The 27,232-nt window shown below is 39.2% G+C and overlaps 5 protein-coding genes, 1 long non-coding RNA gene and 1 pseudogene across 7 annotated transcripts; 1 reads left to right on the forward strand and 6 right to left on the reverse strand.

Moving 5' to 3' along the window:
- Positions 1 to 39: 39 nt before the first annotated feature.
- On the reverse strand, positions 40 to 3,057 carry LOC148429270 (uncharacterized). The gene is made up of 2 exons (XM_088411136.1): positions 2,784 to 3,057; positions 40 to 1,759 (listed from the first exon to the last, which is right to left on the reverse strand). Exons 1-2 carry the CDS (start codon positions 2,959 to 2,961, stop codon positions 1,134 to 1,136), a joined length of 804 nt encoding a protein of 267 aa, XP_088267262.1. The 5' UTR covers positions 2,962 to 3,057; the 3' UTR covers positions 40 to 1,133.
- Positions 3,058 to 3,205: 148 nt separating this feature from the next.
- LOC148429271 (uncharacterized) lies at positions 3,206 to 7,074 on the reverse strand. Its single transcript, XM_088411110.1, has 2 exons — positions 6,774 to 7,074; positions 3,206 to 4,233 (listed from the first exon to the last, which is right to left on the reverse strand). The coding sequence occupies exons 1-2, from the start codon at positions 6,949 to 6,951 to the stop codon at positions 3,467 to 3,469; spliced, it is 945 nt and encodes a 314-aa protein (XP_088267236.1). The 5' UTR covers positions 6,952 to 7,074; the 3' UTR covers positions 3,206 to 3,466.
- Positions 7,075 to 8,149: 1,075 nt separating this feature from the next.
- Positions 8,150 to 10,234, reverse strand: LOC148429272 (uncharacterized). Its single transcript, XM_088411122.1, has 2 exons — positions 9,978 to 10,234; positions 8,150 to 9,289 (listed from the first exon to the last, which is right to left on the reverse strand). The coding sequence occupies exons 1-2, from the start codon at positions 10,153 to 10,155 to the stop codon at positions 8,634 to 8,636; spliced, it is 834 nt and encodes a 277-aa protein (XP_088267248.1). The 5' UTR covers positions 10,156 to 10,234; the 3' UTR covers positions 8,150 to 8,633.
- Positions 10,235 to 11,714: 1,480 nt separating this feature from the next.
- On the reverse strand, positions 11,715 to 16,385 carry LOC148429273 (uncharacterized; annotated as a pseudogene). Its single transcript, XR_015865140.1, has 3 exons — positions 16,259 to 16,385; positions 13,949 to 14,236; positions 11,715 to 13,491 (listed from the first exon to the last, which is right to left on the reverse strand). The product of XR_015865140.1 is annotated as an uncharacterized LOC148429273 (transcript).
- A 190-nt stretch (positions 16,386 to 16,575) lies between these two features.
- LOC148429274 (uncharacterized) lies at positions 16,576 to 19,969 on the reverse strand. Its single transcript, XM_088411090.1, has 2 exons — positions 19,803 to 19,969; positions 16,576 to 18,258 (listed from the first exon to the last, which is right to left on the reverse strand). The coding sequence occupies exons 1-2, from the start codon at positions 19,888 to 19,890 to the stop codon at positions 17,069 to 17,071; spliced, it is 1,278 nt and encodes a 425-aa protein (XP_088267216.1). The 5' UTR covers positions 19,891 to 19,969; the 3' UTR covers positions 16,576 to 17,068.
- Positions 19,970 to 20,407: 438 nt separating this feature from the next.
- On the reverse strand, positions 20,408 to 23,924 carry il1b (interleukin 1, beta). The gene is made up of 4 exons (XM_088411146.1): positions 23,803 to 23,924; positions 23,242 to 23,449; positions 22,161 to 22,322; positions 20,408 to 21,294 (listed from the first exon to the last, which is right to left on the reverse strand). Exons 2-4 carry the CDS (start codon positions 23,447 to 23,449, stop codon positions 20,939 to 20,941), a joined length of 726 nt encoding a protein of 241 aa, XP_088267272.1. The 5' UTR covers positions 23,803 to 23,924; the 3' UTR covers positions 20,408 to 20,938.
- LOC148429276 (uncharacterized) lies at positions 20,873 to 23,716 on the forward strand. The gene is made up of 3 exons (XR_015865156.1): positions 20,873 to 21,173; positions 22,189 to 22,342; positions 23,231 to 23,716. It is a non-coding gene; the product is annotated as an uncharacterized LOC148429276 (long non-coding RNA).
- Positions 23,925 to 27,232: the final 3,308 nt, after the last annotated feature.

The raw sequence follows: 27,232 nt of genomic DNA on the forward strand, positions 1-27,232 counted from the left end.
GGTAGGATTGGGAAAATACAGCAAAGAAACGCATCGAGCTCAGATTACAAACCGTCTTTATAAATAAGAAAACAGACATAAAAAAAAATGCTAACACTAATACTGTTTTTGTAACTGATGTTCACACTAGAAGTATTTAGATAATGTCACTTTCACGCAGTGCTGGGCAGGTTGTAATGCATTATTCATTACTTATTACTGTCATTTCAAAGTAGATAGCTACATCACATTACTACGGTATTTAAAATGTAATGCGTTACACTACTATTGCATTACTTATATATTACTCTCACCAGCATAACTGGAAATATGGATTTGCCATTCTACATGTAGCTCATTACACATCCAGTGCAATCATTTCAAATTCAAGATCAGTTGGCTAGGTTAGCGACATGTGTTTAAAAATAACATAGATTCAGTGGAGATAACGTTAGCAGCTAGCCTACATCATTATAGTGTTTAACGTAGTGGCTGACATTGAGTTTTTTATGCTTCATCTTGATACACATTGAATAGAACTATATTTATAGACTATTATTAATAGCAATTGTTCAATGAAAATTAGCGTTAGCTTGCCTTGTCATTATTGCTAGTTGCGTCATGGGTCTTGCTGACAAAGATTCCAAATGCTGTGGAAAGCGTCAACATATCTCCTAACAAATCTTCTAACTGAAAGTAATGGGCTTACATCCATCTTGTGTACACATTGTCCATATTCAAACTGCCGTTTCATCACAGCTGTAGTATATCAGCAAGTAAACATTTTTGGGGGTAAAAAAAAACTAAACACGACTTTAAGGCTAAAAAGGCATTGTAATGCATGACTATACAATAGTCATGCATTACAATATTGAGTACAATATTACTGTTTTTGTGTGCATAATATATTACTGCGTTACAGGGAAAAGTAATGCATTACAGTAATTACATTACTCTTGTAATACATTGCTCCTAACACCGCTTACAGGCACACCATAATTAACGACTAAACCCTAAACAACACAATTGGCTAAATCTTAACCACTGAAAATACAAATCCGATATAAATACGAGTGAAGATGACAACAGTAGTGTTCTGCACAGCGTAACATTTAGCATCAAAACATTTGCAAAAAAAAGAACAATGCAAAACCTTATGTTTTATGCTTTCGCATATGTGTATTCAAATTACATTTATAACTAAACCTCATACCACAAACTGAACAACTAAAAGGTTTCTCTCCTGTGTGCGTTATCATGTGTGACGCAAGATGTGACTTTTGAATGAAGGCCTTACCACAAATTGAACAAATAAAAGGTTTTTCTCCCGTGTGTTTTCTCATGTGTATAATTAAAACTGAATTGTTAGCCAAAATTTTACCACAAACTGAGCAAATAAAACTTTTTTTTCGCGTTTGCGATGGTCCCTTGCTGCTAAGAGAGTTTTTTGTGTGAAAAAATGTCAGCTGTTTCTCTGCATTGTCACAGTCTGCGACGTTCCTGAAAGGACCTTCCACATCGTCGCTGTCTGACAGGGGAGCTAATAAGTTGTGTGGTGATGGTCCTGAATTGTAAAAATTAAGCTGTGACCACTCGGGGCATTTGTCTTTGTCATCTTCACTATTGTCAAAGACAACAGTCAGGGGAAAGTTGTTGATATCAACCTCCTCCTCTTCCTCCTTCACACAGAGGGGCTGTGCATGCTCCACTTCCTCTTTAGAGTGTGAGGGGTATGGATCTTCTTGCTTCAAAACAGTGCTCTCGTTATGGTGTTGGACGTCTGCGAGCAAAGAACACCACATATTATGCACAGTTTGTCAGTAGAAGACAAAAGTATGCCTGGTCATTTGTGTGTGTCTATCTCTAATTAAATGCACTGTATTCATATCAATGCCTAGTTTTATAGCCGTAGTTTATTATTAGTAAATTCCAAACACACTTTATTCTTTTATTCTTTATGCGTGCATTTGTCTAAGCAATGCAGGTTGTTTTTCACAACTACGTTTATCCTTCAGATTAACTTTAATCCTAAAAGTGAACCATCAGTTTTCATCCTGAAGATGCAGATGTAGTATACACATAGATATGTATTGTTTCAAGGTTTATAACTTATCGTAACATTCGAGCTAATTTTGATTAAATTATTACGTTCAAAACATTGCGATTCAAAATCAAAGAGGATTGAGGAGTACATTTCAAATTTAAAGGATTGAAAAGCTCATAGAACTTAGCACACTCATTGTTCGAAAAAGATTCACCTATTTGTGGTTGGGGGTTAAACAAGTGTTTTGGAGCAGTCAACCCCATCCCATTTTGTTATTTTATACGTAATCCGATTCTTCTAGACCTTTTTTTTAAGATTTCTAATGGACGGCAATCTTCCCACCAGATGACGCTCGAATACCACGAGTGGTGCTAGAAATGTATACAGTAAATAATACACAAATTATTGCGTACTTGTATTTGAATATGATTCTAAATCGAAAACAAATATGTTTCTTTGTAGAAAAAGAACTTCCGACAGTACTATAACGTTTCATTGATTTAACTCTCACGACAAAGGAGGTGTTTCGATCGGCTGATTGGAAAAATGAAAATTGCTTCCATCGCTTTGTTTCGCTTAATAGCATTAATTCAGACGGTTGACGAGGGCGAGGTGACGTTTTTATTATCTCATACTTAGTGAAGTGATCGTGTTTCGTATATAATTTAAGGGCGTCCCGGTTGTGTGTGTGTCATTTTTAAGCAAATTAGCTGTTTTGGGCTCGGACGTACTTAAATAACCCGTATTACTAATAACAAACCTTCAACGCGTTTCACAGTTTGCTTGTTGTAAACGCCTTTCAGTTGTTGACGGTGTCGCTCGGTCTCTTCCTGCGCTCGACGAAGTTGATCTTCGTACGACGATATCGTTCTTGTAAACAGTTCAAATATTTCGTCAGCGGCCGTAATCAGGCGCTCCCTTATCAACTCTTTCAACATTTTGACGTTGGAATGTAGACCCCTCGAAAATCACTACTAGCTCTTTGTCCTTGTTTTGTCCAGGAATAAAACGTGGACCGATACGCGAGCGGCCGCTGTCCCTTTTCTTCTTCAATGGTGCTCGCGGCCTAACAACATCCGGACGTCAAACGGTCGCCATCTTGCGGCGGTATTGACGGCAGCTTACAAAACAAACTACAAAGAACTGAATAGTACGAAAACCAAACACATCACACATGTAAAATTCACGGTACGCATATTTTATACAGCTTTTGCATCATTTACAGATGATCACATTTTGAGAAGGAATAGTTACAATAACATACACAACAACAAACACCAGTAAATCATTATCAAAGTTGATAAAATTGGGTAAAGCGTATGATAATTTAAAAAAAAATGTGCGGTACAGTGAATAATCATTTGCAATATACAGCTGTCTGAATAGAAGAAAACAAAAAATGTACATCTCTTCTGAAAAGTTCATTACAATAAGAAAATTGGACTACTGTGCAACTTTCTTCATTTTCTCTGTGTTATGTACACGCATGTGTACCTTCAGACTGGACCTATGACGAAAGTTTACGCCACAAACTGAGCAGGTATACGGTTTTTCTCCTGTGTGTGTTCTCATATGTATTTCCAAATGATATCTTCGTGAAAATGTTTTATGACAAACTAAGCAACTGAAGGGTTTTTCTCCGGTGTGCGTTTTCATGTGTGTTGCAATGCTTGGCTTTTGAGCAAACCTTTTGCCACAAACTGGGCATGCAAATGGTCTTTCTCCCGTGTGTGTTCTTAGGTGTATATTCAATATTGAATTGGCAGAAAAACTTTTCGAACAAAAAGAGCAGGTGAAACGTTGTTCAGGGGTTACTGAGGTTTCCTTATTGCCAACAGTTGTCAACTTTTCCGAATATTTTGATTCTTTGACATCAGCATCGCGGTATGCGTCGCTCCTCAAAGCTTCGTCCATGTTGCCACTGTCAAAGAGTGGAACTAAGAGGTTGTCTGGGGGTGCTCCCCCACTGCAGTCTCCACTTGGACTGTGATGATGAAGCTGCAACCACTTGTGTGGTTCGTCTTCAGCCTCCCCAGATCCGGCAGTCAATGGAAACGCGATGATATCTTCCTCTTTAATGTGGGGAGGCTGTGGATCTTTTGTTGTGTCTTTAATGTAGACGGGCTGTGGATCCTCTTCTTCCCTGATGAAGTTGTGGGGCTGCGGATGCTCTGGTTCCGAACTGGAGCTCCCCCATTGCTGCTGGATGTCTACAAGACATGGGGAATCCAAAAAGAGTTTGGCTCAGATTGTGATTCTTCTATTCGAACCCACCAAAGTCAGCTGAATGAATTTATGCTGCGGTAGAAACTGCCAAATTTGAAGCAAAAAATATGGCATTACATTTTTACGTGAACTGTAAGTTCAAAAGCACAATGGAGGTATCAGTGATGCTGCATTTACCGTATTTTCCCGACTATAAGCCGTGACTTTTTCCTCGTGATTTGAGCCCTGCAGCTTATAGTCCAGTGTATACCCCCCCCCCCTCAATCTATTTTAACCATAGACTGATTAAGGTCTGCTTTTAAATGCAGGGTAACAAATAATTGGATGCACTTATTTGTGATTTCCCCCTTTCACTGAAAAATGATCTTAACCTTAAAATACTGAAGCCATCTGTCACAGACTATTCAAGCTTCAATTAATTATGGTTTATTCAATTAACATCAGTTCAATCTTTTTTATATTATGCTTTTATCTTCTTTTTTCAATGTACATACTACTAGACTCTAGTAGTAGTATCCTCTAGTAACTAGAGGAAACCCGTGTACCGCAAAGATAAAGATATTTGAAAACAAACATTGGAGCAACACATGTAGACAGACAATATTATTACACTCACAGTAGGGAGGCTAAACGCTATCCTCCAAGCCTGCATGTTTTCCAGGTTCCGTTCTCCAACACACCTGATTCAAATGATCAGGATCGATCAGGATCGTTATCGGGCTTCTGCTAAGCTGATCATTTGAATCAGGTGGGTCATGGAAACATTCCTCGAAAAGGATACCAGCCCTTGAGGACCGGGTTTGGACACCCTCAACTTGCACAAAACAACAACAACAACAACAACATTGCAGTTTATTGAGATACGGAGTAGATGTGTTTTCAGGCTGGGCGATATGGCAGCTTGTGCATAAATTTCTTAATTCCCTTAATTGAGTAGTTAACAATACTTAGTAACTATATATACTTGTGTCTTGTAAGCACCACTATAAGCAAAGGGGAACACGGTTACAAAAATAATAACATTTGTAAACTACTCCAACCTGGATTATTCTTTTGATTTAGTGCAAAGATAGAAAAGCAGATCATGTCCTTTTTCTGATATTGCTATAGCACTTGGCTGTGAGACGACGAACAAGATGTCTGTAGTTGGTGGGGCGACGTGTAAACTATTGGGTTAAAAATACCCAATATGGTTTATTTTTAACCGAGCAGTCTCAAAAGTGGGCTGCAGAGTAGATGCATGAAGCTAATGAGGACAGGCTGTTCATGTGTGCACATATGACCTAGTCTGAGGAAAAATAAATGAAAACGTTTTAGTTCAGGCTTATATGAATACTATCAATCAATCAAATTTTATTTATATAGAAAATTTCACCCATTAAACTGCTGGGTCAATGTTGTAATTCAACACTGGTCAGATTTACGCAAAATTGTCTGAAAAACAGATTAAATTGTTAAACCATCTGTTGGCAAACAACTACAGTATTTTATATACTGATTATAATTTAATCAGTATATTGCCAATATATACTATTGATACTATATACTATTCATAAATAATCAATATAGCGTCTACTGGGGAAGAGACTCCCTTGCCCAAGACATAAAACTATTTAGGGTTAAACAATCCCAAACCAACACATCGTCATGGCCATAACCAAGCACAGCTGGTCTTCAATCACCGCCGACTGGGTCGGTCCAACTTTAGGAATGTGTTGGGCTACACAAAAAAACCCAGAGTTATTTTTGATCCAGCAGTTTTATGAGTGTGCATAGTGCTTTTCCTGTCCTGTTTGTTTAAAGGGTTGACGTTTGGCCTTTGACAATCATTTACAAAGGCTCAGCTTGTAATTGTTGTGTTTGCAGGACAAGATTGGCGCTTATGTGAATTTGAGTCATGAAACCACGACTTCAACTCATATGATAATGACTTCTTACCATTGTGTAAAAGTAATGATTTTGATTGACAATGACTGCAAGGATCAAACGTTAGTAATTGAAAGCACATTTATTAATGGTTTACATCCTTTGCTTAACATGTAGTTATTATGAAAGATTTGTGACAGAGTACCAAGGCATCTTAAGACGACGACATTCATGTGAAAATGGCAACAAAAAGTCACAGCTAAGACACACCCAGTGTGTATCTGCGTATTTTAAGTAATTGTTTTTGCTGGTCAATTATTTTTTGTGGATTTTGTGGAAGAACGGACTTCGGTATTCGTAGTGAAGTCTGCGATCCAAGCTTAGTGGTGTATTTTACTATGTTAATTTCTGAATGCGTAAATAGATACAGCCGATTTTAAACCGTCATATAAACAGCAAATGTTAAACTAAATTTGCACAGTTTAAGTAAATCGCTTTTTTTTTTTTACTTTTAGCCAAAAATGATCGTTAACGAAACGGATGTACTACACCAAACATAATTTGGGCTTGACCTATTTTTGACAGGTTTCACTAGTGTCAGTTTGAACGACCAACCAAATCACAATTTGTGTAACGATTAATAATACGTTTAACAGACCTTTGACTCGTATCACAATTTGAGCGTTGCAAACATGCTCCAGTTGTCGTCGATGTCGTTCGGTCTCCTCTCTGGCTCGACGAAGTTGCTCCTCGTACGACGCAATCGTTTTCTCAAAAAGTCCAAAAATTTCGTCGGCCGCCGCAATTAATCGCTCCCTTACCAACTCCTTCAACATTTTGCTGGTCCGATCTATTGCAGACAGTGCAGCAAACACGGTACAAGAAAATCACGATCGACCTCGCGTTTTTTGTCTCCCGTCAATTCGGTGATCCGGGCGAAGCTAGTACAGCTGTGCTAAGATGCTAACTTCCGGCTTGTTCTTCTTCGGCTGCACATTTACGCCAGCAGGCCATTCGGTACGTCAGACAGCTGCCATATTGCAACGGTATTAACGAAGGTTTTACGAAACAGCAAAGGAACGAATATAGCCTCAAAAAGCCCGGAATCCAAAATGAAACGGACATTGAAACATGTACGACTGTAAATACGCGTTTATACAGTTTTAGAAAAAAAAATGTCGCAAAAATGTTCGCGTTTGAGATCATAACACTGGGCCCACGACTGACAAGTATTTCCACTCAAAGCAGCGGATCGCTTTTCTCTCCGTGCAACCCAATTCATTACAGAAGACAGTATTTTCTTCAAGATACCATCAGCTTGTGATGTGGAATGATGATGGAAATATTATTTTTTAGTGTAGTGCACATGAAAAAGAACATTTAAAGAATTAAATAACTTTTTTTTTAAATGTACCATTGTAAAAAAAAATCTATTTTGTGTCCACGCACATGTGCATTCAAACTGAACCTATGGCGAAACCTTCAACCACAAATTGAACAACTATATGTTTTTTTTCCTGTGTGTGTTCTCATGTGCAACACAAGATGTGGTTTTCGAGTAAATGCTTTCCCACAAGATAAGCAAAGAAACGGGTTTTCTCCAGTATGTGTCCTCATGTGAGATACTATGCTTGGCTTTTGAGTGAATCTTTTCCCATAAACTGTGCAACGGAAAGGTTTCTCTCCAGTGTCTCACCAATATTGAGTTGTTAACCAAACGTTTACCGCAAACTGAGCAGGTAAAATGTTGTTCACACATTTGTGAAGTCCATCAACTGTGCAGGAAGAACATTTAAATTGTCGAAATAGTATCATGGGGTTTAAACTTTTTGGAAATTTTAACTATGTTACAATGTTGATTCATTACCATTAACATCTCCAAGGAGTTATTTGCCTTCATTGATGCATTTCCAAGCATTGCTTGCTTATTCTGCACTCTCAGAACCGCCCTGCTCAAGCAGATAAATATGACTTTCGAGAGGCCTGATGATAGCAAGCCTTCGTACAACCCGTGTTTTAACAAATACACGCCAACCATTTCCTTGTCTTTTATTGTCTTTTTGGTTCTGGAGTTGAGGAAGAGAGATTTTGCACCGAGTCAGCCAAGTAAACAGCAATGTTTCAATTATTAGTTATGTTGGGTAGAAAATACCAAGGTGGTGAATTTGTAAGTTGGAAGCACACAGCTGGACAATCAACATCAATCATAAATGATTCACATGCAGGCAGAACTGTAATGACTACTAGTTTCCCGTGGGACCGATTTGATAGAAGGAATGGCCGGCCTGCATTGAACGACAGGAGGAAAAGTAGCGACACAGTAAGAGGTATGGCTTCAGTAAACAAGATGTTTCACTTTCTGGTTCAAAATAACAGTACCATAAAACTCATTTTTAATAAGAAATGAAATTGCCAAGGTAACTAATATATTTGCATATATTTAACAGTGGAGACTGTAAAAAAATACCATGATCTATGTCCTTCAGAATTGAATTCTACAAATTTTATTATATTTAAATTATATTTTCTCTCTGTTGTGTATTCGCATGTGTGCATTCAAATTAGAGCGGCGAGCATAGCTTCCACCACATATTGAGCAGCTAAAGGGTCTTTCACCTGTGTGTACCCTCATGTGTGACACCATGCTTGGCTTTTGAGTAAACCCTTTTCCGCAAAATGAGCAACGAAAGGGTTTTTCTCCAGTGTGAGTCCTCATGTGCGAAATCATGCTTGGCTTTTGAGTGAATCTATTGCCACAAATTGAGCAATGAAAGGGTTTTTCTCCAGTGTGCGTTCTCAAGTGTCGAATTAATACAGCTTTTTTAGCAAAGCTTTTACCACAAACTGAGCAGATAAAAATCTGTTGTCGCGATTTTGGAGTTTTCTTGTCGCCGAGAGTTGTCCTCTTTCTGGAACGTTTCTGATGTTTGCTGTCAACTTCCCCAGCAAGGAAGTTGTCCTGAGGTGATCCACCACAGTGATCTTTACTTGGACGTTGGTGACGAAGTTGTGATGACTCAGGTGGTGGTTCTCTGTTGTCTTTACTCTCAACATAGAGATTGGTTAGTGGATATTTGCTGATGTGAGCCTCTTCCGCTTCCTCCTTAACACAGTGGGACTGCCCTTGCTCCCCATCCTCTTTCAAGTGGACTTGTGGATCATCCTTCACGAAATCTGCAGAATATGAGCAACGAATACTTTGACTCACAAGTTTCAAATATGTGGTCATTCTTACTGTGTAATGGAGTAACCACAGACTTTTTTTTAATGGAGTTCTATGTAAATTATTTTCCGCTTCACCTGCTTCATCAAGAACGTTTGGTTACGTGAAACCTCATGAATATATTTTTTAATCGCAGCCAACATTTGAGTTAAGCAGATTATTAGTGGTCAAATTCTGAAAGGGTAGACACTTCATCATTCATTGATCATTCCATGATGGTCCCTGCAATCACTGTTTTCAACAAAAGATATAATAGAAGAAATACATTTTGTTTTATAGTCAATCCAGTGAGCAACACTTTTCCGACTCCTGTTGTCGTTCTGTTCCTTAAATGTTTATATCAGCTTTGCTGTGTGAGTGAAAAACAAACAAATTCAATCCAGAGAAAATATATTGAGAACATGAAATAGATTTAATCATATAAGGACTAAAAGTTCAGTTGTATTTTACTTTTTACTATGTTTTATTTTCACCGGATTGCAATTTAAAACATCTTGTTTTATACGAACACTTTTGTTGTTATTTTGCGCACGTTGTAGGCCTACTGCGTAAAGGATTTTTCACACATTATCACACAACAGCTCGTCGTACACATGGTATAAGCTTTTTTTAATGGCCTAAGTTAAACCGTGAACCAACCTTGGCCGCGGTTCACAATTTGACTTTTGTAAGCATCTTCCAGTTGCCGTTGGTGTCTCTCGCTTTCCTCTCGAGCTCGACAAAGTTTCTCCTCGTAGGACGCGATCGTTCTTTCAAACAATACAAAGATTTCGTCGGCGGCCGCAATTAGTCGCTCCCTTACCAACTCTTTCAGCATTTTGATTTTGTACAGTCAAAAACCAAACGGAAAAAAACTTGCCCCGGGCTGCCTGTCGACTTCAAGCTACTGTGCTAACTTCTACATTTTCTTCTTCGTTTTTTATTTGGTATGGCGGTTGGCAACCCACGTTTGAGCACGTTACTGCCTTCTGTCAGACTGGAGTGTGACAATAGCAGTGGAACGAGTTTCTCAGAAGCAAAAAAACCGTGACGTTCTTGATTGTATAGAAAAGCTTTCCACACGGTATAGAAACGAGTTCATTTTCATTTCTGGGTCACAATAATGCTGGAAAGAAACTTATTTTATTTTATTTTATTTTATTTTATTTTATTTTATTTGTGATTATGATTATTTTATTTATGAGTCGACACTTGTGAGGATAAGTGGCTATATAAAATGGATGGATGGATAACAAACCCCTTCTGTTCAGTCAGAACTTTGAAAGGACACTCAAATTCATTAGTGCTCATTATTTAAAAGTAGGCTCATTTCACTCAGATAAGAGCTTTGCCTGGGGAAATATTTTCTCTGTTACCTATATGATGTGAATGTGGTCTTACGACTTGGAATGACTTTCTGCTCTCAGCTAACAGTTTCGAGAGTTAATAGCTAGAATTTCTTGACCTCTTGAATAGTTTGAGAATATTTGTATTTGAAGGTGTTTCCAAAGTTTTGACTGGTACTGTATACAAATAATATCATGCATACACAGTTTTGTATTTCACGCCATAAATGAATCATAAACAGATCACACGAATTATTTTTTTTCCATATTAACACAGACAGAAACAATATCCCCGTTAAAAAAGTCATATATCTTTAGTTCAATATTAAAAGAAAATATTCATACCTGAATGTCGCCACAAACTGAACTACAAACTTTTTCTCCCATCCTTACTTTTACGTGTGACACCATGTTTGACTTTTGAGGGGAGCCCACAAAATGAGCAATGATGGGGTTTCTCTCCTGTGTGAATTCTCGTGTTGTAAAACGTGTAACTTGTGAGAGAAGGATTTATCACAAATTGCGAAATAAATTGGTTTTTCCTCAGTGTGCGTTCTCACGTGCAATGCCATATTTTCCTTATGTTTTAATCCATATTGGGCAACAAAAGGGTTCTTCCCAGCGTGTGAACTCACCGACAAATCTTTTGTCGCATGGAGAGCACTGAAACGGTTTCTCTCCAGAGTGTCTTTTCATGTGTGAGTGCGAGTTCGCGCTTTGTCCAGCGTTTTCCGTTTCAGTCGTAGTGTGAGCCGCTCCTCTTCCTTTCCGTGCAGTTCCTTTGCAACTCAAGGTGACTCCTCTCATAAAGTGATTGGCAGCTGCATCCTAAGAGGACCTATCTTTGACAGCCTTGCTGGGCGTGGCAAAGGCTATACGGCATATGCGCATAGAAATTCAGTTGTAATTTGCTGTTTTTTTTTTCCAAAAGCACAACCAATCGCATAGTATGAACACTTCCGTGGTAAGACACGCCCCTAAACCCTAGTGGTTGGTTTAGCATTAGCCATACCACATGTCAGGTGTGGTGGCCCATGTGTGACAAACAACATTTAGACCAGTAATTTACAGTTTATTTTTTAGTATTTTACTGCGCGTTTCGCACTTACACCTTCAGTGATGTCCGACTCGAATAAATACCCCTCATAATACCGTCATTTATGACACCATGGCTACAAAAATTATATATACAGAAGCACATGTACACATTACTCAGTGATGCATCACCTTAATCGTGTACAACACAGGCTATTTTTCAGAGCATTTTAACATATACTAATATTGCTTTGGGCGCTCACAGTGTACCCTGCCTACTGCCCAATGGCAGCTGGGATAAGCACCAGCAAGATGGATGGACAATGCAGTGTAACGTTACAATTGCAGTGCTTGTTTTCAATACAGTACCGAAACACAGGAAGTAGCCTAAGTATTCAGAATGACAGTGTTGTTATGTCAATCCAGCTAAGACCTTGATAGTAACACAAAACAATTACATGCAATTTCTTTCGATGGCAGAAGGTATAAACCTACCGCTTAGCCTTTGATCTTTAACCATAGTTTGAGAAAAACTAGCAAAGCAATTAGCTAGTGTACTTCAGGGCAAAGGCTCAAGCTGAAAAAAAGGGATACAAAGGGGTCATAATCCCAATTGTATAAAAAAAACAAAAACATAAAAATGTAAGAACTGACATTAACAAAAATGATTTGCTATGGACTCACAAGAATCACAGATTGACAACTGCAAACTATTCACAGTCCCTTATTGTGTGTTCGCATGTGCACAGTCAAACTGTTCTTATATGCATAGCTTTCACCACAAATTGAGCAACTGTATGGTTTTTCCCCTGTGTGTATTCTCATGTGTGTAACTAAATGTGACTTGAGAGAGAATGTTTTATTACACAGTGAACAACCATAAGGTTTTTCTCCTGTGTGTACTCTCATGTGCGAACTCATATAATCCTTCCGAGAGAATGTTTTAGCACACACGGTGCAACGGAAGGGTTTCTCCCCAGTGTGCGTTCTCAGGTGATTCACCTCGTGCGACTTATGAGCGAATCGTTTGCCGCACAACGAACACTGAAATGGTTTCTCTCCAGTGTGGGTTCTCATGTGCGATACTACGTGCGCCTTGTGAGAGAACGTTTTACCACATAACGAGCAACTAAACATTTTTTCTCCTGTGTGCGTTTTCATGTGTGATATCAGATATGGCTTTTGAGAGAAGGTTTTACTGCAAATTGTGCAACTAAAGGGTTTTTCTCTCCCGTGTATTTTCATGTGTGAATCCACATGTTCCTTACGAGAGAACGTGGTGCCACAAATTGAGCAAGGAAAGGGTTTTTCTCCTGTGTGCGTTTTCATGTGCGAGTTCAGATGTGGCTTTTGAGCAAAAGTTTTACCACAAGTTAAGCAACTATAGGGTTTCTCCCCTGTGTGTGTTCTCATGTGTCTGATCATATATTGTTTTGCAAAACCTTTACCACAGACTGAGCAGGTGATACGTTTTTTACACATCTGTGACGCTGTCTCTTCAGAGTATTTTGACAGTTTGTCATCATCTTCATAGTCCACGCTACTCCTCGAAGGCTCCTCTGTTTCGTCGCTGTCTGACAGCGGAGCTAAGAGGTTGTGTAACGGTGGTCCACTGTGGTCCCCACTGGGACCATCACAATAAAGCTGAAACCAGGCATCGTCCTCGTCCTCACTCTTCACGACGACAGTCAGTGGAAGATTGCTGACGTCAGCTTCCTCCTCTTCCTCTTTAACCTTGATGGGGTGTAGGTCCCCCCACTCGAAATTGAAGCTCCTGCCGTGTTGCTGGACAACTGCAAGAAATCAGCAACACAGGCATGCAATTAAATTGTCATTCCATCATATTTTGCTGTGTAATAGGCTGGTAAATTAAAAAATAAATAAATAAAAACATTCACTGTATCTTGAAATAACAGCAAAAAAAAAAACATCCTCGAAAGACAGCGCCTATTAATTTATGCCAACTGTTACGTCCATTTTGTCTGCGCTAGACAGCAAAGTTGATTGGATCCCACACAAACACATGAGACATAACTGGAAAGGCAAGGATGCTCTCTACTGAGCACATGAGGACATACTTGGATAGCTCGAATGAGTCCAGATATGTAGCCCGAAATCAAATGTCCACTTCAATGGACACATATTAATAAGTTGACCCTCATAAGGATGTCAAAATAAATTCCTTTTGTGCACATTTTGGTCTACAATGGGTGGTGTGGTGCACGTGTAGAGATAATATTCCTTGCTTACCGTCTTCACCTTCGCAGTCTGTTTCACTCCTCAAAGGTTGTTCTGTATAATCACTCTGGGACAGAGGAGATAAGAGGTTGTCTGGTGGTTCTCCAATGTGCGCTTCACTAGGAGTGTGACCATGAAGCGGTGACCACTCCGCGTCTTCGGTCTTCACGACCGTGACGGCCAACGGAATCTTATCGACGTTGTGGTCCTCGTCTTCCTCTGTGACACCTGGGTGCAGTGGCGCTTCTTTTTTATTAATGACAACTGGCTTGAGTTCTTCAGCAAGCAGTGGTCGGAAATCTGTGGGAAACAAGCAACATAAATTTGAACCTCCGGACATATTCGAGTTGACTTCTGAGTTGGTATTTTTACAGGCTGAAGCAGAAACATATACACCAGTGTCCTCAAACCTCTGGAGGGTTTTTTTTCTACTTTTTACTAAATAACATAATTAGTAATCTGTTTATTTGTAATTGCAACATTGTCAGATGAAGATAGACATTTTGTGGAAGGTCTATTATATGCAGATGCTTGCTATTCATTGTGGATATTGGCTTTTAACCCTACGAATAGTTTTATTTTCACGAACAAAAATAAACACTACTACTACTACTACTACTACGATCATATATACGCTTTACTGTTAAGATAAATCACAGGGTTTGAACTCCAGTCGTCAAGGGCCGTGCATGTTTGCAAACCTTTTCTCTCAAACACACTTGAGGCGAATGATTAGGATCATTTTCAATCCCCCGCAAAGCTCGCTAATAAGCTAATCATTTGAATCGGTATATAGATAAACGGGAAAACGTGCAAGATACTATGGCGTTATATTTGTGCCACAATTACGCACGCGCGGAAAAAAAAATTGAGCGGAGAAAATCAAACTGAGCGAGCGAAAACAGATTTTGAGAGCAAGAAAAAAACTATTGAGCGCGTAATGATAAGAGTTTGAGCGCGCGCCGATGGAGTTTGAACACAGAAAAAGAAATTGCTCGCTCAAAATTCCTCTTTGCTCGCTCGGGATAGCCCTCTCTCGCTCAACGTCTCGCTCTCGCTCGCGATACTCCTCTCTCCCTCGCTCAACATCGCGTTTGCTCAACATCGAGCTCTCGCTCGCTCGAGTCGTCCTCTGCGCTCGCTCAGTTCTGTTCACGCGTTACGTTTGTGCCACAAAACCAGCCAATCAGAGCTTGTAAAAGCACTTTGATTGACACAGCTTAGTATCCAATGAGATTGCTTGTACGCTATCCGTTGACGCACTCTCGTTTGCCCTGTGTTCACCCGAAAAGGGCAAACGAGTGTGCGTCAACACGGACTTGGGCTGGAGAATTACTTTTAATATTATTATTATTAATGTATTGTATCATTTGACAGAAATACCTTGTTAGTTTTTGTACTTTAATAATATAAGCCCACCCCTCCCGCCTACGTCGATGTGACGCACTCTCGTTTGCTCGTTCCGGGTGAACACAACAAGCAATCTCATTGGATACCAAGCTGTCAATCAATGTGCTTTTACAAGCTCTGATTGGCTGGTTTTGTGGCACAAACGTAACGCGTGAGCAGAACTGAGCGAGCGCAGAGGACGACTCGAGCGAGCGAGAGCTCGATGTTGAGCAAAAGCGATGTTGAGCGAGGGAGGGAGGAGTATCGCGAGCGAGAGCGAGATGTTGAGCGCGAGAATGCTATTGCGAGCGAGCAAAAAGGAATTTTGAGCGAGCAATTTCTTTTTCTGTGTTCAAACTTCATCGGCGCGCGGTCAAACTCTTATCATTACGCGCTCAATAGTTTTTTTCTTGCTCTCAAAATCTGTTTTCGCTCGCTCAGTTTGATTTTCTCCGCTCAATTTTTTTTTCCGCGCGTGCGTAATTGTGGCACAAATATAACGCCATAAGATACCGGCTCTCGAGGACTGGAGTTCGAGATAAACGTGCCTCGGGCTTTAGTCACGTGATGCACGAGTATCGTTCCTATTGGCTAGTTAAAAGTCAAGAGGAAATCTTAATTGATACAAATTACGAATAAACGTTTACAACCAAGAAATTCGCTTTCTAAAACAATTATACAGGGATCATTCTTATCAAACATGTATGTTGCATGTGTACAACGCTATTAATAAGTGACTCACACGATGACGTTATAAATAGGGGAAAAAAATCTTGCTTGCTTTTTTGCTAACCCAGCATGCGACCGGTTGGCCAGGACACCACGAACAACCCCCTTATATGACCACGATTTGGGTTAGGCAAGCCAACTTTTTTTTCCGTTACTATCGAACAAAATCTATTAAATGGGCAAGTAGAAGATTGGAAAACATACCTTGAAGAATTTGATCGGAGGAAACGGTCGCCCGTTGATTCTCGAGCTCTTCCCTCGCTCGACAAAATGCATTTTTGGACATATTCACGTTGTCTTTTGAAGTGATTCCCTTGGCCTCACCAACTTCCGTCTTTTTCTTCGCCAACGGTGGTTTGACAGCTGATAACTTATACGTGACACACGGTCGCCATCTTGTGGCGGTATTGCCGTACAAACGGTAAGAAAGTCCACCTCTTTAAATAAATAAATATCACAAAAGCATCACCATGATCATGTAAAAAAACGAAAGACGTGCGTTATTATTTGATTTTTTTTCAACGTGGAGGTCCAAAATGGCATGTAAGGCTCAAAGCATCAAATCCAAGTATTGATAACATTGATAACATTGATAAAATGATAAAATGTGCACTGCATTACTTTGGTGATGATTTTAACGAAATAGTCATGACAATCACAGATGACAATTACCAAGCACGCTCCTTGTTAAAAACAATTAAAAAAAACTGTCCTACAAAGAGATCACGTAATTAAATCTGCAATGAATTACCTAGAATTATTTTCAAACATTTATTCAGGCACAGTCTGTATTTAATTTTACAATCAATTTTGAATCATTGTTGAACTATATGTACAGTATGATTTTCCTAGATTCATATTTAAGTTTTAACTAACTATCATCAGCTGATTAAACAAACCTGTTTGATAGCGGAAATGGCTTGAGAATTTTTCTGAAAGTCTGGTGCCAAGGTTTGGATAGAGCTAGCTGGCTTTGGCCTGATTTTGATTCAAATGACTACAGAAAAATATTTATTATTTTCCTTTCTTGTGCGTTTGCATGTGTGCAGTCAAATTGTCTCTAAGTGTGTAGCGTTCACCGCATTTGAAGCAACTAAAGGGTTTAACTTCGATGTGTGTTTTCATGTGTGAATCTACATGTACCTTTTGGGAGAAGGTTTTATGAAAAAATGAATAACTCAAGGATTTCTCCCCTGTGTGTTTACGCACGTGAGCCATCAGATTGGACTTGTGAGAGAATTTTTCCACTGTGTGCGTTCCCATGTGCGATACCAAACATGGCTTATGAGAGAAGGTTTTACCACAAATGGAGCAACTGTGGGGTTTTTCTCCGGTGTGTATTCTCATATGTGAACCCATATTTTCTTTTTGAGAGAATGTTTTGCCACAAAATGAGCAAATGAAGGGTTTTTCACCTGTATGTGTTCTTATGTGTGATTCCAAATGCGGTTTTCGAGTGAAAGTTTTACCACAAGTTGAGCAAGTAAAGGGTTTTTCTCCTGTGTGTATTCTCATATGTGAACCCATATTTTGTTTTTGAGAGAATGTTTTGCCACAAAATGAGCAAATGAAGGGTTTTTCACCTGTATGTGTTCTTTTGTGTGATTCCAAATGCGGTTTTTGAGTGAAAGTTTTACCACAAGTTGAGCAAGTAAAGGGTTTTTCTCCTGTGTGCGTTCTCATGTGTGTCATCATATGTTGCTTTTTGCCAAATGTTTTAGCACAAATGGAGCAGGTAAAAAGTGGTTTGGGCATATTTGAATTTTCCTCATTGCCAAGAGCTGTCTCATTTTCAGAACATTCAGACTGTTTGTGGTCAGCTTCACAGTCTGCGACACGCCTCAAAGGTTCTTCCAAGTCGTCACTGTCTGACAGCGGAGCTAAGAGGTTGTGTGGTGATTGTCCTCCACCGTGATGATTTGACCACTCGGTTTTGTCATTTTTGTTGTTTCTACTCTCCTCAGACAAACGAGCAGGTGTCAACTTAGTGATATCATACTCCTTCTCTTCCTCTTTAATGTACACTTTTTGAGGACCCTCCTCTTCTTTTTTAACATGGGGACATTTTGGCTCCTCTTCTTTAACGTGCAGTAATGCTGGAGCCTCTTCCACTTCAACAAGGGAAGGCTGCGGATCCTCGTCCTCCTTTTTGACATGGTGGGGATCCCAAAGATCCTGCTGAAAACCTCTCAGCTTTGGGACGTCTGCAGGACATAAACAACATTGGCAGAGAAAAATACATTCTATTGTGAGTTCAACATTTACCATCATTGTGTGCTGAGGTAGCTGGTCAAGAGAAGAAATGCAAAGTAGTTCTTGTCAACTACGTCATGCTGTCAGTGATATTGTGGCGGACACCAGGACCATGTCTCTCACCCAGTAGGCATGTCGCTATGATCCTTTGATGCTTTGAACCTGTTGGCTTTGTCTTTGCTGTTTTGGAATTTGTTGTATCAGTTTTGTGATGGCATGCGAAGAGTAAAGATCTCCACTAGCACAGCAACGTGTGGTTTCTTCGCCTCGCCACATTGGTGACCCCGGACGTTAGAATGGGTGACCCCGAATGGGTCATCTTGCCATTTTATTATCCCAGACGTTAGAAAGTTTCGTCAGGCTGTTGGAGATGTAGTCTCGCCACATGGGTGACCCCGGACGTCAGAATGTTTCAGCGTGGAATCACCGCAGACGTCCCACATCGTGGCATCCCTCCACCAGCCTACTACACGTCAGGTAATGCAGCAAGCTGGTACCACGTCAGCCAGCCAGCACCCCGACAGGGGTCCTCTCACCCGTCGCCCAGTCCCTTGGCGCACCAGGGATCGAGCCAGCCAACAACGGGCTGGTGCGGGCGCTGGTGAGAACGGCTGTGCCGTCCAATTTCGGAGTCCCTGGCCGTCGACCGGGATCTTCCAGCCGGGCGGCCTCATCTACTACCGATGTCCGTCCGGCCTCAGCAGTAGGCCTCCAGCCACCTTCATTTAGCCGCCCCTCCGATTCACCATGCCCGCAGGTATGGTCCGAGCATACATCGGAGCGAGTCAGCTGGTGTTGGTGCCGCAGCAGGTTCAGGCCCAGGCACAGACTGGGACACAGCCACGACCGGCCGTCCCTCGGAAGCGCACTGTGCCTGCCAGCATGCGGGTCAGCACTGCCACTCCGGCTCCTGCGGAACTTCAGAACATCCCTTTGCCAACGCTACCTCATGGTTTTCACGCTGAGCGTCTCACCCTTACTCCTGTCGCACCTGGGGCCCTGGTGTCACATACACCGCCCAGGACCGGACTGAGTCTCAGGGTGCCAGACTGGTGAATACCCTGTGGGGTTTTCCGTTATGCCTTTCTGGGTGTTCGGGGGGGGGGGGGGGGGGGGGGGGGGGGCTGTGTGGCGGACACTAGGACCATGTCTCTCACCCAGTAGGCATGTCGCTATGATCCTTTGATGCTTTGAACCTGTTGGCTTTGTCTTTGCTGTTTTGGAATTTGTTGTATCAGTTTTGTGATGGCATGCGAAGAGTAAAGATCTCCACTAGCACAGAAACATGTGGTTTCTTCGCCTCGCCACAATATCATAACGGACAGCATCAGACAAAAGTCTGCAAAGACCTTAAATATCACATAAAGAGGTCAAGAAATTCAGCTTGTAAACCCGTGGTAATATAATTGGCATTATTGTGTATGATCTATCCTCACGTATAGTACAATTTTCCGCAATAAAAAAAGAATGAGCTAGTAGAAGACGATGAAAGCACCTTGTACAATTTGAGTGGAAGAAACTTCGTCCCGTTGGTGCTCATTCTGCAATTTTGCTCGACAAAATTCATCTTCTGACATTTTCATGTTGTCTTTTAGGGCATTTTTACTTAACCCTCGTGCCTTGGCATATTTCCAACATCAGGGGTGATTGTTTTCCGTCTTTCCTAGTTTCATTCTTCTTCGGTGGTGGTTTGGCAGCAGCTCATGGCCATGCCAGCGCATGGTCGCCATCTTGCGGCGGTATTGATAAGCGAACGGTTGTTCAGTTTGTTACCAGTAAATACAATGGTGTTTTATGGATAAATGTGAATTCGGGTTCTCAAGTACACGATGTTTTTTTTTTTTTTTTAATTTGTTTGTTTCAGAGCACACTTGCTAACAGTCATCTTGACATCGCTAGTGTCCAGCTCCCACTCCCATCATTACTTGCAAGAGGTAGTGTACACTGCACAAACCATCGGAATTTTCAAAAATGACTGCCATTACAGTGTTTAAAATGTTTTCAATTCATTTCTGCACCTTTCCCTCAAAATGTGTGCTAGGCGCATAAAGCCTGGTGAATGCGATGGCTAGGCTGGATGAATGAGTTCATGGAAACAAATCAGCACTGTCACGTTTTATTACACCACAAAACAATTGCAATAACAATACACGTGGATTTTTAGATAAATAAATGCAATAAATACTTATATAAATAAATAAATATGAAAGAAAGTATGTAAAAATGCCACGTGCAAACGTACACACTAGGCACTTTGCAGCTGCTCATTTTTTTCTTCGTTTTATCACTATAAAAAAACAGAAATTACAATTTGAATGTCCCTCTCACATACATAAATATTTTAAATTAAGTTATACACGTTGCGGGTCAACTGATAATAGGGAAAAAGCTGTTAAATTGATCTTCGTGTCACGTTCGTGCCATTTGAACGGACGTGTAGACTTTTAAAATCCTGTGTAGATTTCCTTCACCTTTGTTAATAGCTGCATTATCGGCTGCGTTGATTAACATAAATAAATACAGATTGCTACTTTCTTAATCGCATGAGTAATTCGGGCAGAAGGTGCCGTTTTTGCGGGGCTGGGCGGCCTCCAAAATGTTTCTCAATTTGTCCAATCCCTCCTTTTTTTTCTAGCTGTGCCTCTGGACTTGGAAAGTGAGGTATCGGTTGGCGGTGCGCTGGCACATTTCCACGGCCATGTCGTCCTCCTCAGCCGTGCTGATGAACCATTTGGGGAAGCGGGCCGACGCCAGCGTGCTGAGGCTCACGCCCGAGTCGCGCTTGTAGAAGAGGAAGCGCAGCATGTCGCTGTCAGAGGCCACGCCCATCAGGCTCCGCCTGTCCTCCACCGCCTCTAAGTGCAAGGTAGCCCTGTCGCCCTCTTGATGGCACGACAGATACAGGTTGGTGCCCTTGATGCCCAGGGCCACCGGTCGGGCTTCCGTGTCGGGAGACGGGTGCACATAGGTGGACATGTTGAGATGAACTGCAATGCGTAACAATGCATATTAGCACTATTAGTCTTTTTTTTTGCCAAGGAAAAAACACATGCCAGGAAGTATATTCTTATATTGTCTTGTTACATGTGTTCCTATGCCGTTTGTGTTGAAATATCTGGCGCTTAAGTGTTAGATTTGCTATATTTTGTTTGACAGTTAAATTCTACAATATCTGCCATACTAAAAAAATAAACAAATCGATAGAAAAATAGAAAATGTTAATAAAACAAGACAATGCAAGAAATGACAATGAGTAAATGCTACATATTGAACAACTGTGTAATTAAATAAAGACAAATACAGTAAAATAAAAACATTTAAATCATCGGAATGGGTTTAGTTAGGTATTTTTTAACCTTTGTGTGCTCACATTTTGTTTGTGCCAGGATTAAATTATAAATAAGTAAATGAAACGTGAAAAGAATTCTGGGTTCTTTAAGGCGGTAAAACAAATGAAACCCAAACTTTTTTAAAAAATTCAAAAATTACAAATTACAAAATTCCATGTAATGATAAGTAATGCATAATGTAAATATTTTACATAATGATACAGTTAAGTCATTTGCAATTATGTATTTTACTGTATTTGCTTTTATTTTGTTTTGGTTTTGTCTGTTGTTTTAGCCAGCTCACAATTGGAGGTTTTTTTTTTTTTTTTCCACAGTTACCTTACCTGTATACAACAGTTAAAAAAAAGTAGGCCATCTGTCGACAATTGTTTATGAAAGGGCAACTAACAATAGGAAGTCTAGGACGAGACAGTGATGTGTTATTCCGTTATGTAAACTGAGAATGTTGAAAGATTACAGGAAACTCAAAGTGTGCGTGCGTGTGTTTGTGTGTGCGTACACACCTTTGCGGTGACTGTTTCCTCCTTGCAGCAAGACGGCGTGCAGCTCCATGCTGTCCCCGAGCAACACCAGACTTTTCTTCTGGCTGTCGGTCATGCTGACCTCGTACTGGCCCGTCCGGATAAAGTCATTTCCTGGGGCTTGCCCCTGAGGCATGTGGATCACTGAAAACAAGAGAGAACATGTGAGTCCGGGAAACACTGATGGCGTTTGTCTTTAAAAAAAAAAAAAAGATACACAGCAGTTATAATAATTTTGGATTATTCATTATAAGGTTTTATTTATTTTTAAATTAAGTTGGTTGTTATATGTAATGTTTTAGAGCAAGTATGTTGTCTTATTTTCCCAAAATGATTTGTTTCAATTCATTTTACATTAGTTTTAGTATTTGTTTGGTTTAATATATGCGATATTTGTCAAAAATGAAACAAAAAACTCAGTTTAATTGATAAACACCAGTTCTCAGAAAACGTGTCTTCATCCTTCAGTAGACAAGGATATAAAGCAATAATGAAAACAAAGACAACTGAAATTAATCCCGGAAACTAATGTGTGATATTAAGTGACAAAAGTGAAATCAAATAACATTTTTGCTATAATTACAGTTCGTGTCCAAAATGTCAAACCTAATATCACTTATTTGTCATCATTTTAAAAACATTTTTATTTTATTTCACAAAGAAAAATGTCTTTTCAATTTTAGAAGAAGACATTTTGTTTGTTTTCATTTGCCATCTTAATCTTTGCACACAGTGGACTCTTATCATTTACGGGTAATTAAAAACAAATGATTGCAGCAAAAATATGGATATAATGATAGTCATTGTGAATATAGTAAAATGTATACATAAAACATATTTAAAACATATTGAACAAAAGCGGTGTTACATATGATCTATAAAAGCGTCCAAATATCAGTTGTTGAAAGCTTTGTACATTGTCGCAACATCAATGCTTGTTCTATTAGCCTGTCAATGGTATTTTGCATTGTGTGTTAGCACCAAGCTAGCAGATCTTCATTGAACACTTATTCAGTTTATTGCATTTAATATATGAATCGAATGCAATCAAGGTGATCCGTACCTTCAACGATGTCCTCCATCATGATGTTGAGGAAGCGTTCGTCGTTGAATTTACTCCTGAGAGCCGTCTCGGTGTGGCTGCCCTTTAACCTCTCCATGGCGATCACTAAATTGACCACCTGCCTCATGGTCAGGGGGTCGTGGGAGACTTCCAGGCCCAATCCCGCCGGCAGCTTGGGGCTTAGGGGACATCTTGTTTCTGTGGCCATCTTTTCACAGAGATATCACATGTTGTTACATACTGTACTTTATATACACATCCAGTGATGCTGACTACTCTTGCTGCTTTTGGTCACTATACATATGTAAAGGGGAATATTCTGTTTGTATGTTGTAATGCATTTATAGCTGTCAATACACTGATGATGTGTAATATTTGCTTCATAGAATACTGCTGACTTTTCTTGCTTCTGACAATCACATTTGCAGTTTCAATTTTTTTGTACGAACTATAAATATAGTATACTGCATGTAAAGTTTTTGCTTCAAATGAATACTGCTGCACTAATGTTGCTGTTTTTCCCCTTCCACTGGACTAAAGAATCAAATCAAAGAAGCCTACCTGTTTTCGGTGTGTAGAAGTTGTAGTATCTGAGTCGTAGTATCTGTGGTTATCTGGTCGGAGTGCTAAACAGTGTTGTGCTTACAAGTCAAAACCTGAGTGCTTTTATGCACCTTAACTACCACGCTAGGAATTTCCCCCTGGACACACAGGAAGTGAGATGCTTCATGATGATATTGTCACGCCCCTGTGATGCAATATTGTAATGTCAAAGTAAATGTGTGGGATGGTGAAACCAGAGAGGATGAAAATGGATAACATCTAACTTATTTCATTTTTAACCTCGAATCAAAGCGTAAATATCATGAAATAAGAATAACAGTAACGTGAATTCATTCATTAAAATTATGAACTGCAAAATTCAAATTAAGATAAACTGGTCACGTGTGTGTGTGTGTGTGTGTGTGTGTGTGTGTGTGTGTGTGTGTGTGTGTGTGTGTGTGTGTGTGTAACTATATAGTGTATTATACTTTTACTTCTTGAATTCCATCCATCCATCCATCCATCCACCATCACCTACGAATTATCCAGGGTCATGTTGTGTTTAGAAAATCGTAGATACCATCTATTATATATCAATATACAATAATTTCATATCAAGAACAGTACATAATCAAGTGGAACAATTCATCTGAATTCAGTGGGATTACGATTCAATTTGATGTAGGGTAATTTTTGTCATATTAACTGATTGGCAGATTATTTAATGAAACAAACCATGAAAAACAAATATATATACAGTTACAGTGTATATATAGAGTTTATGTAAGCAAGCACATTGGATTGAATGTCTGTTTTCATAAAGCACGTGAAAATATATCCTTGGCATTGAACGAAGTAAATGTGTAATGCACTGTAAAGCTTAAATGATTCAAATGATTGAAATTTAAAGAAAAAAAACTTCAGCAACAATCAAACCAATTTAGAGAGGGATTTATACCTTGTGTCCTTGTCTCAAAAGACATTGCCATATGTATCTTTATACATGGGGTGTGATATATTTCAAGAAGAACATTTTATACATATGTATAGTTTTCCTATAAAGTTTTGATTTGATCTGAAACTAAAATATGTAATCTTTATAAAAATATTTTTTCCTTAAAAATGGTGTTTTCACCCAAAACTGAAACTTTGTTTTATTTTGACAAATTAGCCTTTAAATTGAGCAAAGATATTACATTTTCTTCAAGATTGACTCGTTTTTGTTCAAAGGAATACAACTTTTTCTCAGGCGCATCCATTTTTTTAATGTATTATTATTGTTTGCCTTGGAAAAATATTGAAAAATATGTTAATGACGTTTTCCTAAAAACTGCTTTTTCTTGCAATATCCCCTAAAATTGTAACCCCCTCAAAAAATGTTTGTATTCTTTTTTTTTTCTCATAATATTCAAAAACTCTATATATTTTTAGATGATAATTGTTTTAATATTTAGTGACTTAGTGATTTAGTCTAAACAGGAGGTTTTCACACTCTTCTTGTACTTCCTCATTCTGAGAGCGAAGATTCTTTTGATGTAAGTAAAAATTCCGTTTGTTTGCTGTTGCGTCATCAAGACTGTTTATGATTTCGCCACCAAGCCGTGACGTTGCACATTTTTCTTACATAGATATTTAATCTCTTCTGGATGTCGTCCGAGGGTTGTGCAAGATGGTGTAAATCATCCCTGACAAAAGACGCAATGGAGTTTGAGGGCCGCTCTGGAAAAAAACACACACTACAATCATTGATATAAAAATGTTTTGTTTCATAAAAAATTAATTCCATAGAATCTTTGACAACAATCTTTTTATTTTTATGAAAAAAAAATGACCCCAACCATGAAATAAAAAAGAGATCACTACCAGCTATCTTTTGTTTATCCCTCTCCAAGGAGGTGTTGCAATTTTGCAACAATGAAATGGGAATCCCATAACAATTCCACAATAATATTTTATGAGCCATTTTTAAAAAAAAAAACAAATACTAACTGGGACAATCCGAGTGAGATAAATCTGACTGCAAACTCCAAGGTAATTTGACATTATGCTAAGGGATTAAAAGTAGTACTCTTTTTAGAAAAACTTCATATCATTTGAATGGGGGGGGGGGAAAGAACATGCGATTAGTGACATAGTACAATGTTGTAAAAATTGTTTTGAGTATTCTAATAATCTTGGTTTATGTGTGTTGCTCCTCCAACATTTGTGTTCAAGTATCAGCTGCCTCTCGAACAGCAACTATTTATTTTAGCAATCTTCAGCATGTCAATACCAGTTGGCATTGTTTTGTTGGCATTAGCCCAAGGAAAACAAAAAAAAGGAAACAAGTCCCATTTTTTTGTCAGAAAGGGGTCTAATTTTTTTTACCAATTACAAATAAGGAGGAATATGGATACATTCCTATGAGATCAGTAATGGAAGATGAATGGAGTGACTTTTTTTTCTGGCATTGGGCGCGTTCCAGCTAGACACAATGGTTGTAGCGCCTAGACAAGGAAGTGAAAGGCTTTGTTTTCTTTTTTTACATTCAGTGCAGGCATTCTTGGTGATTACATGAGTGGGGAATTTTTTTTTTTGTTTAAACCAGTCTTGCGTGCAGATAATAGAAAGACTGATGATGAAAGAGACTTCAAATGCGTTCAAAGTCATTCACAAATGTGTCAATCGGGAGATCTAACAGATCCGTTGGGATGACATAATCAGCAATTGTGCCTCCCAAATTGGCTTTTGTTGACACCTTCAAAACAAACAATGAATCAAATACAAAATAATAAAAATGTTTGAAAACAGTTCCAAAATGTTAAATGAAACATACCGGTATTGTATTTCAAAGTAAAATACAACTGAACCGTAATCAACCAATGTTCTGTGCTGGCTTTAAAAGATTTCAGCCACTGCTCCGTATTGTATGCACCATTTGAACATTTAATAAGTGATTCTTTCTTGTACCACTAGAGCAGTGCTTCTCAAAATGTGGGGTGGGCCCCTCTGGGGCCATATATTTACATATATATGTGTATATATATATATATATATATATATATATATATATATATATATATATATATATATATATATATGTGTATGTATACACACCACACACATGTTTCAGGCAAGTTGATGCACTTGATTCTTTTTTTCTGTTTTAGACAACGATGTAACCCATATAAACACTGTAAAAAGTAATTAACAGTTGTTGCAAGTTGATTTATATTGCTTTTTTTCTTTTGTTAATGTTGAAAAGGATACATGTTGTTAAGGTATAGCTGCACAATTTTTAATAGATAATAATCTTATTTATAGCATGTCGAGTGGGGGGGCATGAAAGGTTTTCTCTTTCCCAAGGGGGGCTTGAAAATATAATTGAGAAGCACTGTACGAGAGGAAGCCCGCTTGCCACATTTTAAGACTAAGAAGCTACACAATAAAACAGCAAAGGTCACTCGCG

The sequence above is a fragment of the Hippichthys cyanospilos genome, chromosome 1 (genome assembly GCF_059441005.1).
Source record: "Hippichthys cyanospilos isolate Australia breed blue-spotted pipefish chromosome 1, RoL_Hcya_1.0, whole genome shotgun sequence".
Classification (NCBI taxonomy): Eukaryota; Metazoa; Chordata; class Actinopteri; order Syngnathiformes; family Syngnathidae; genus Hippichthys; species Hippichthys cyanospilos.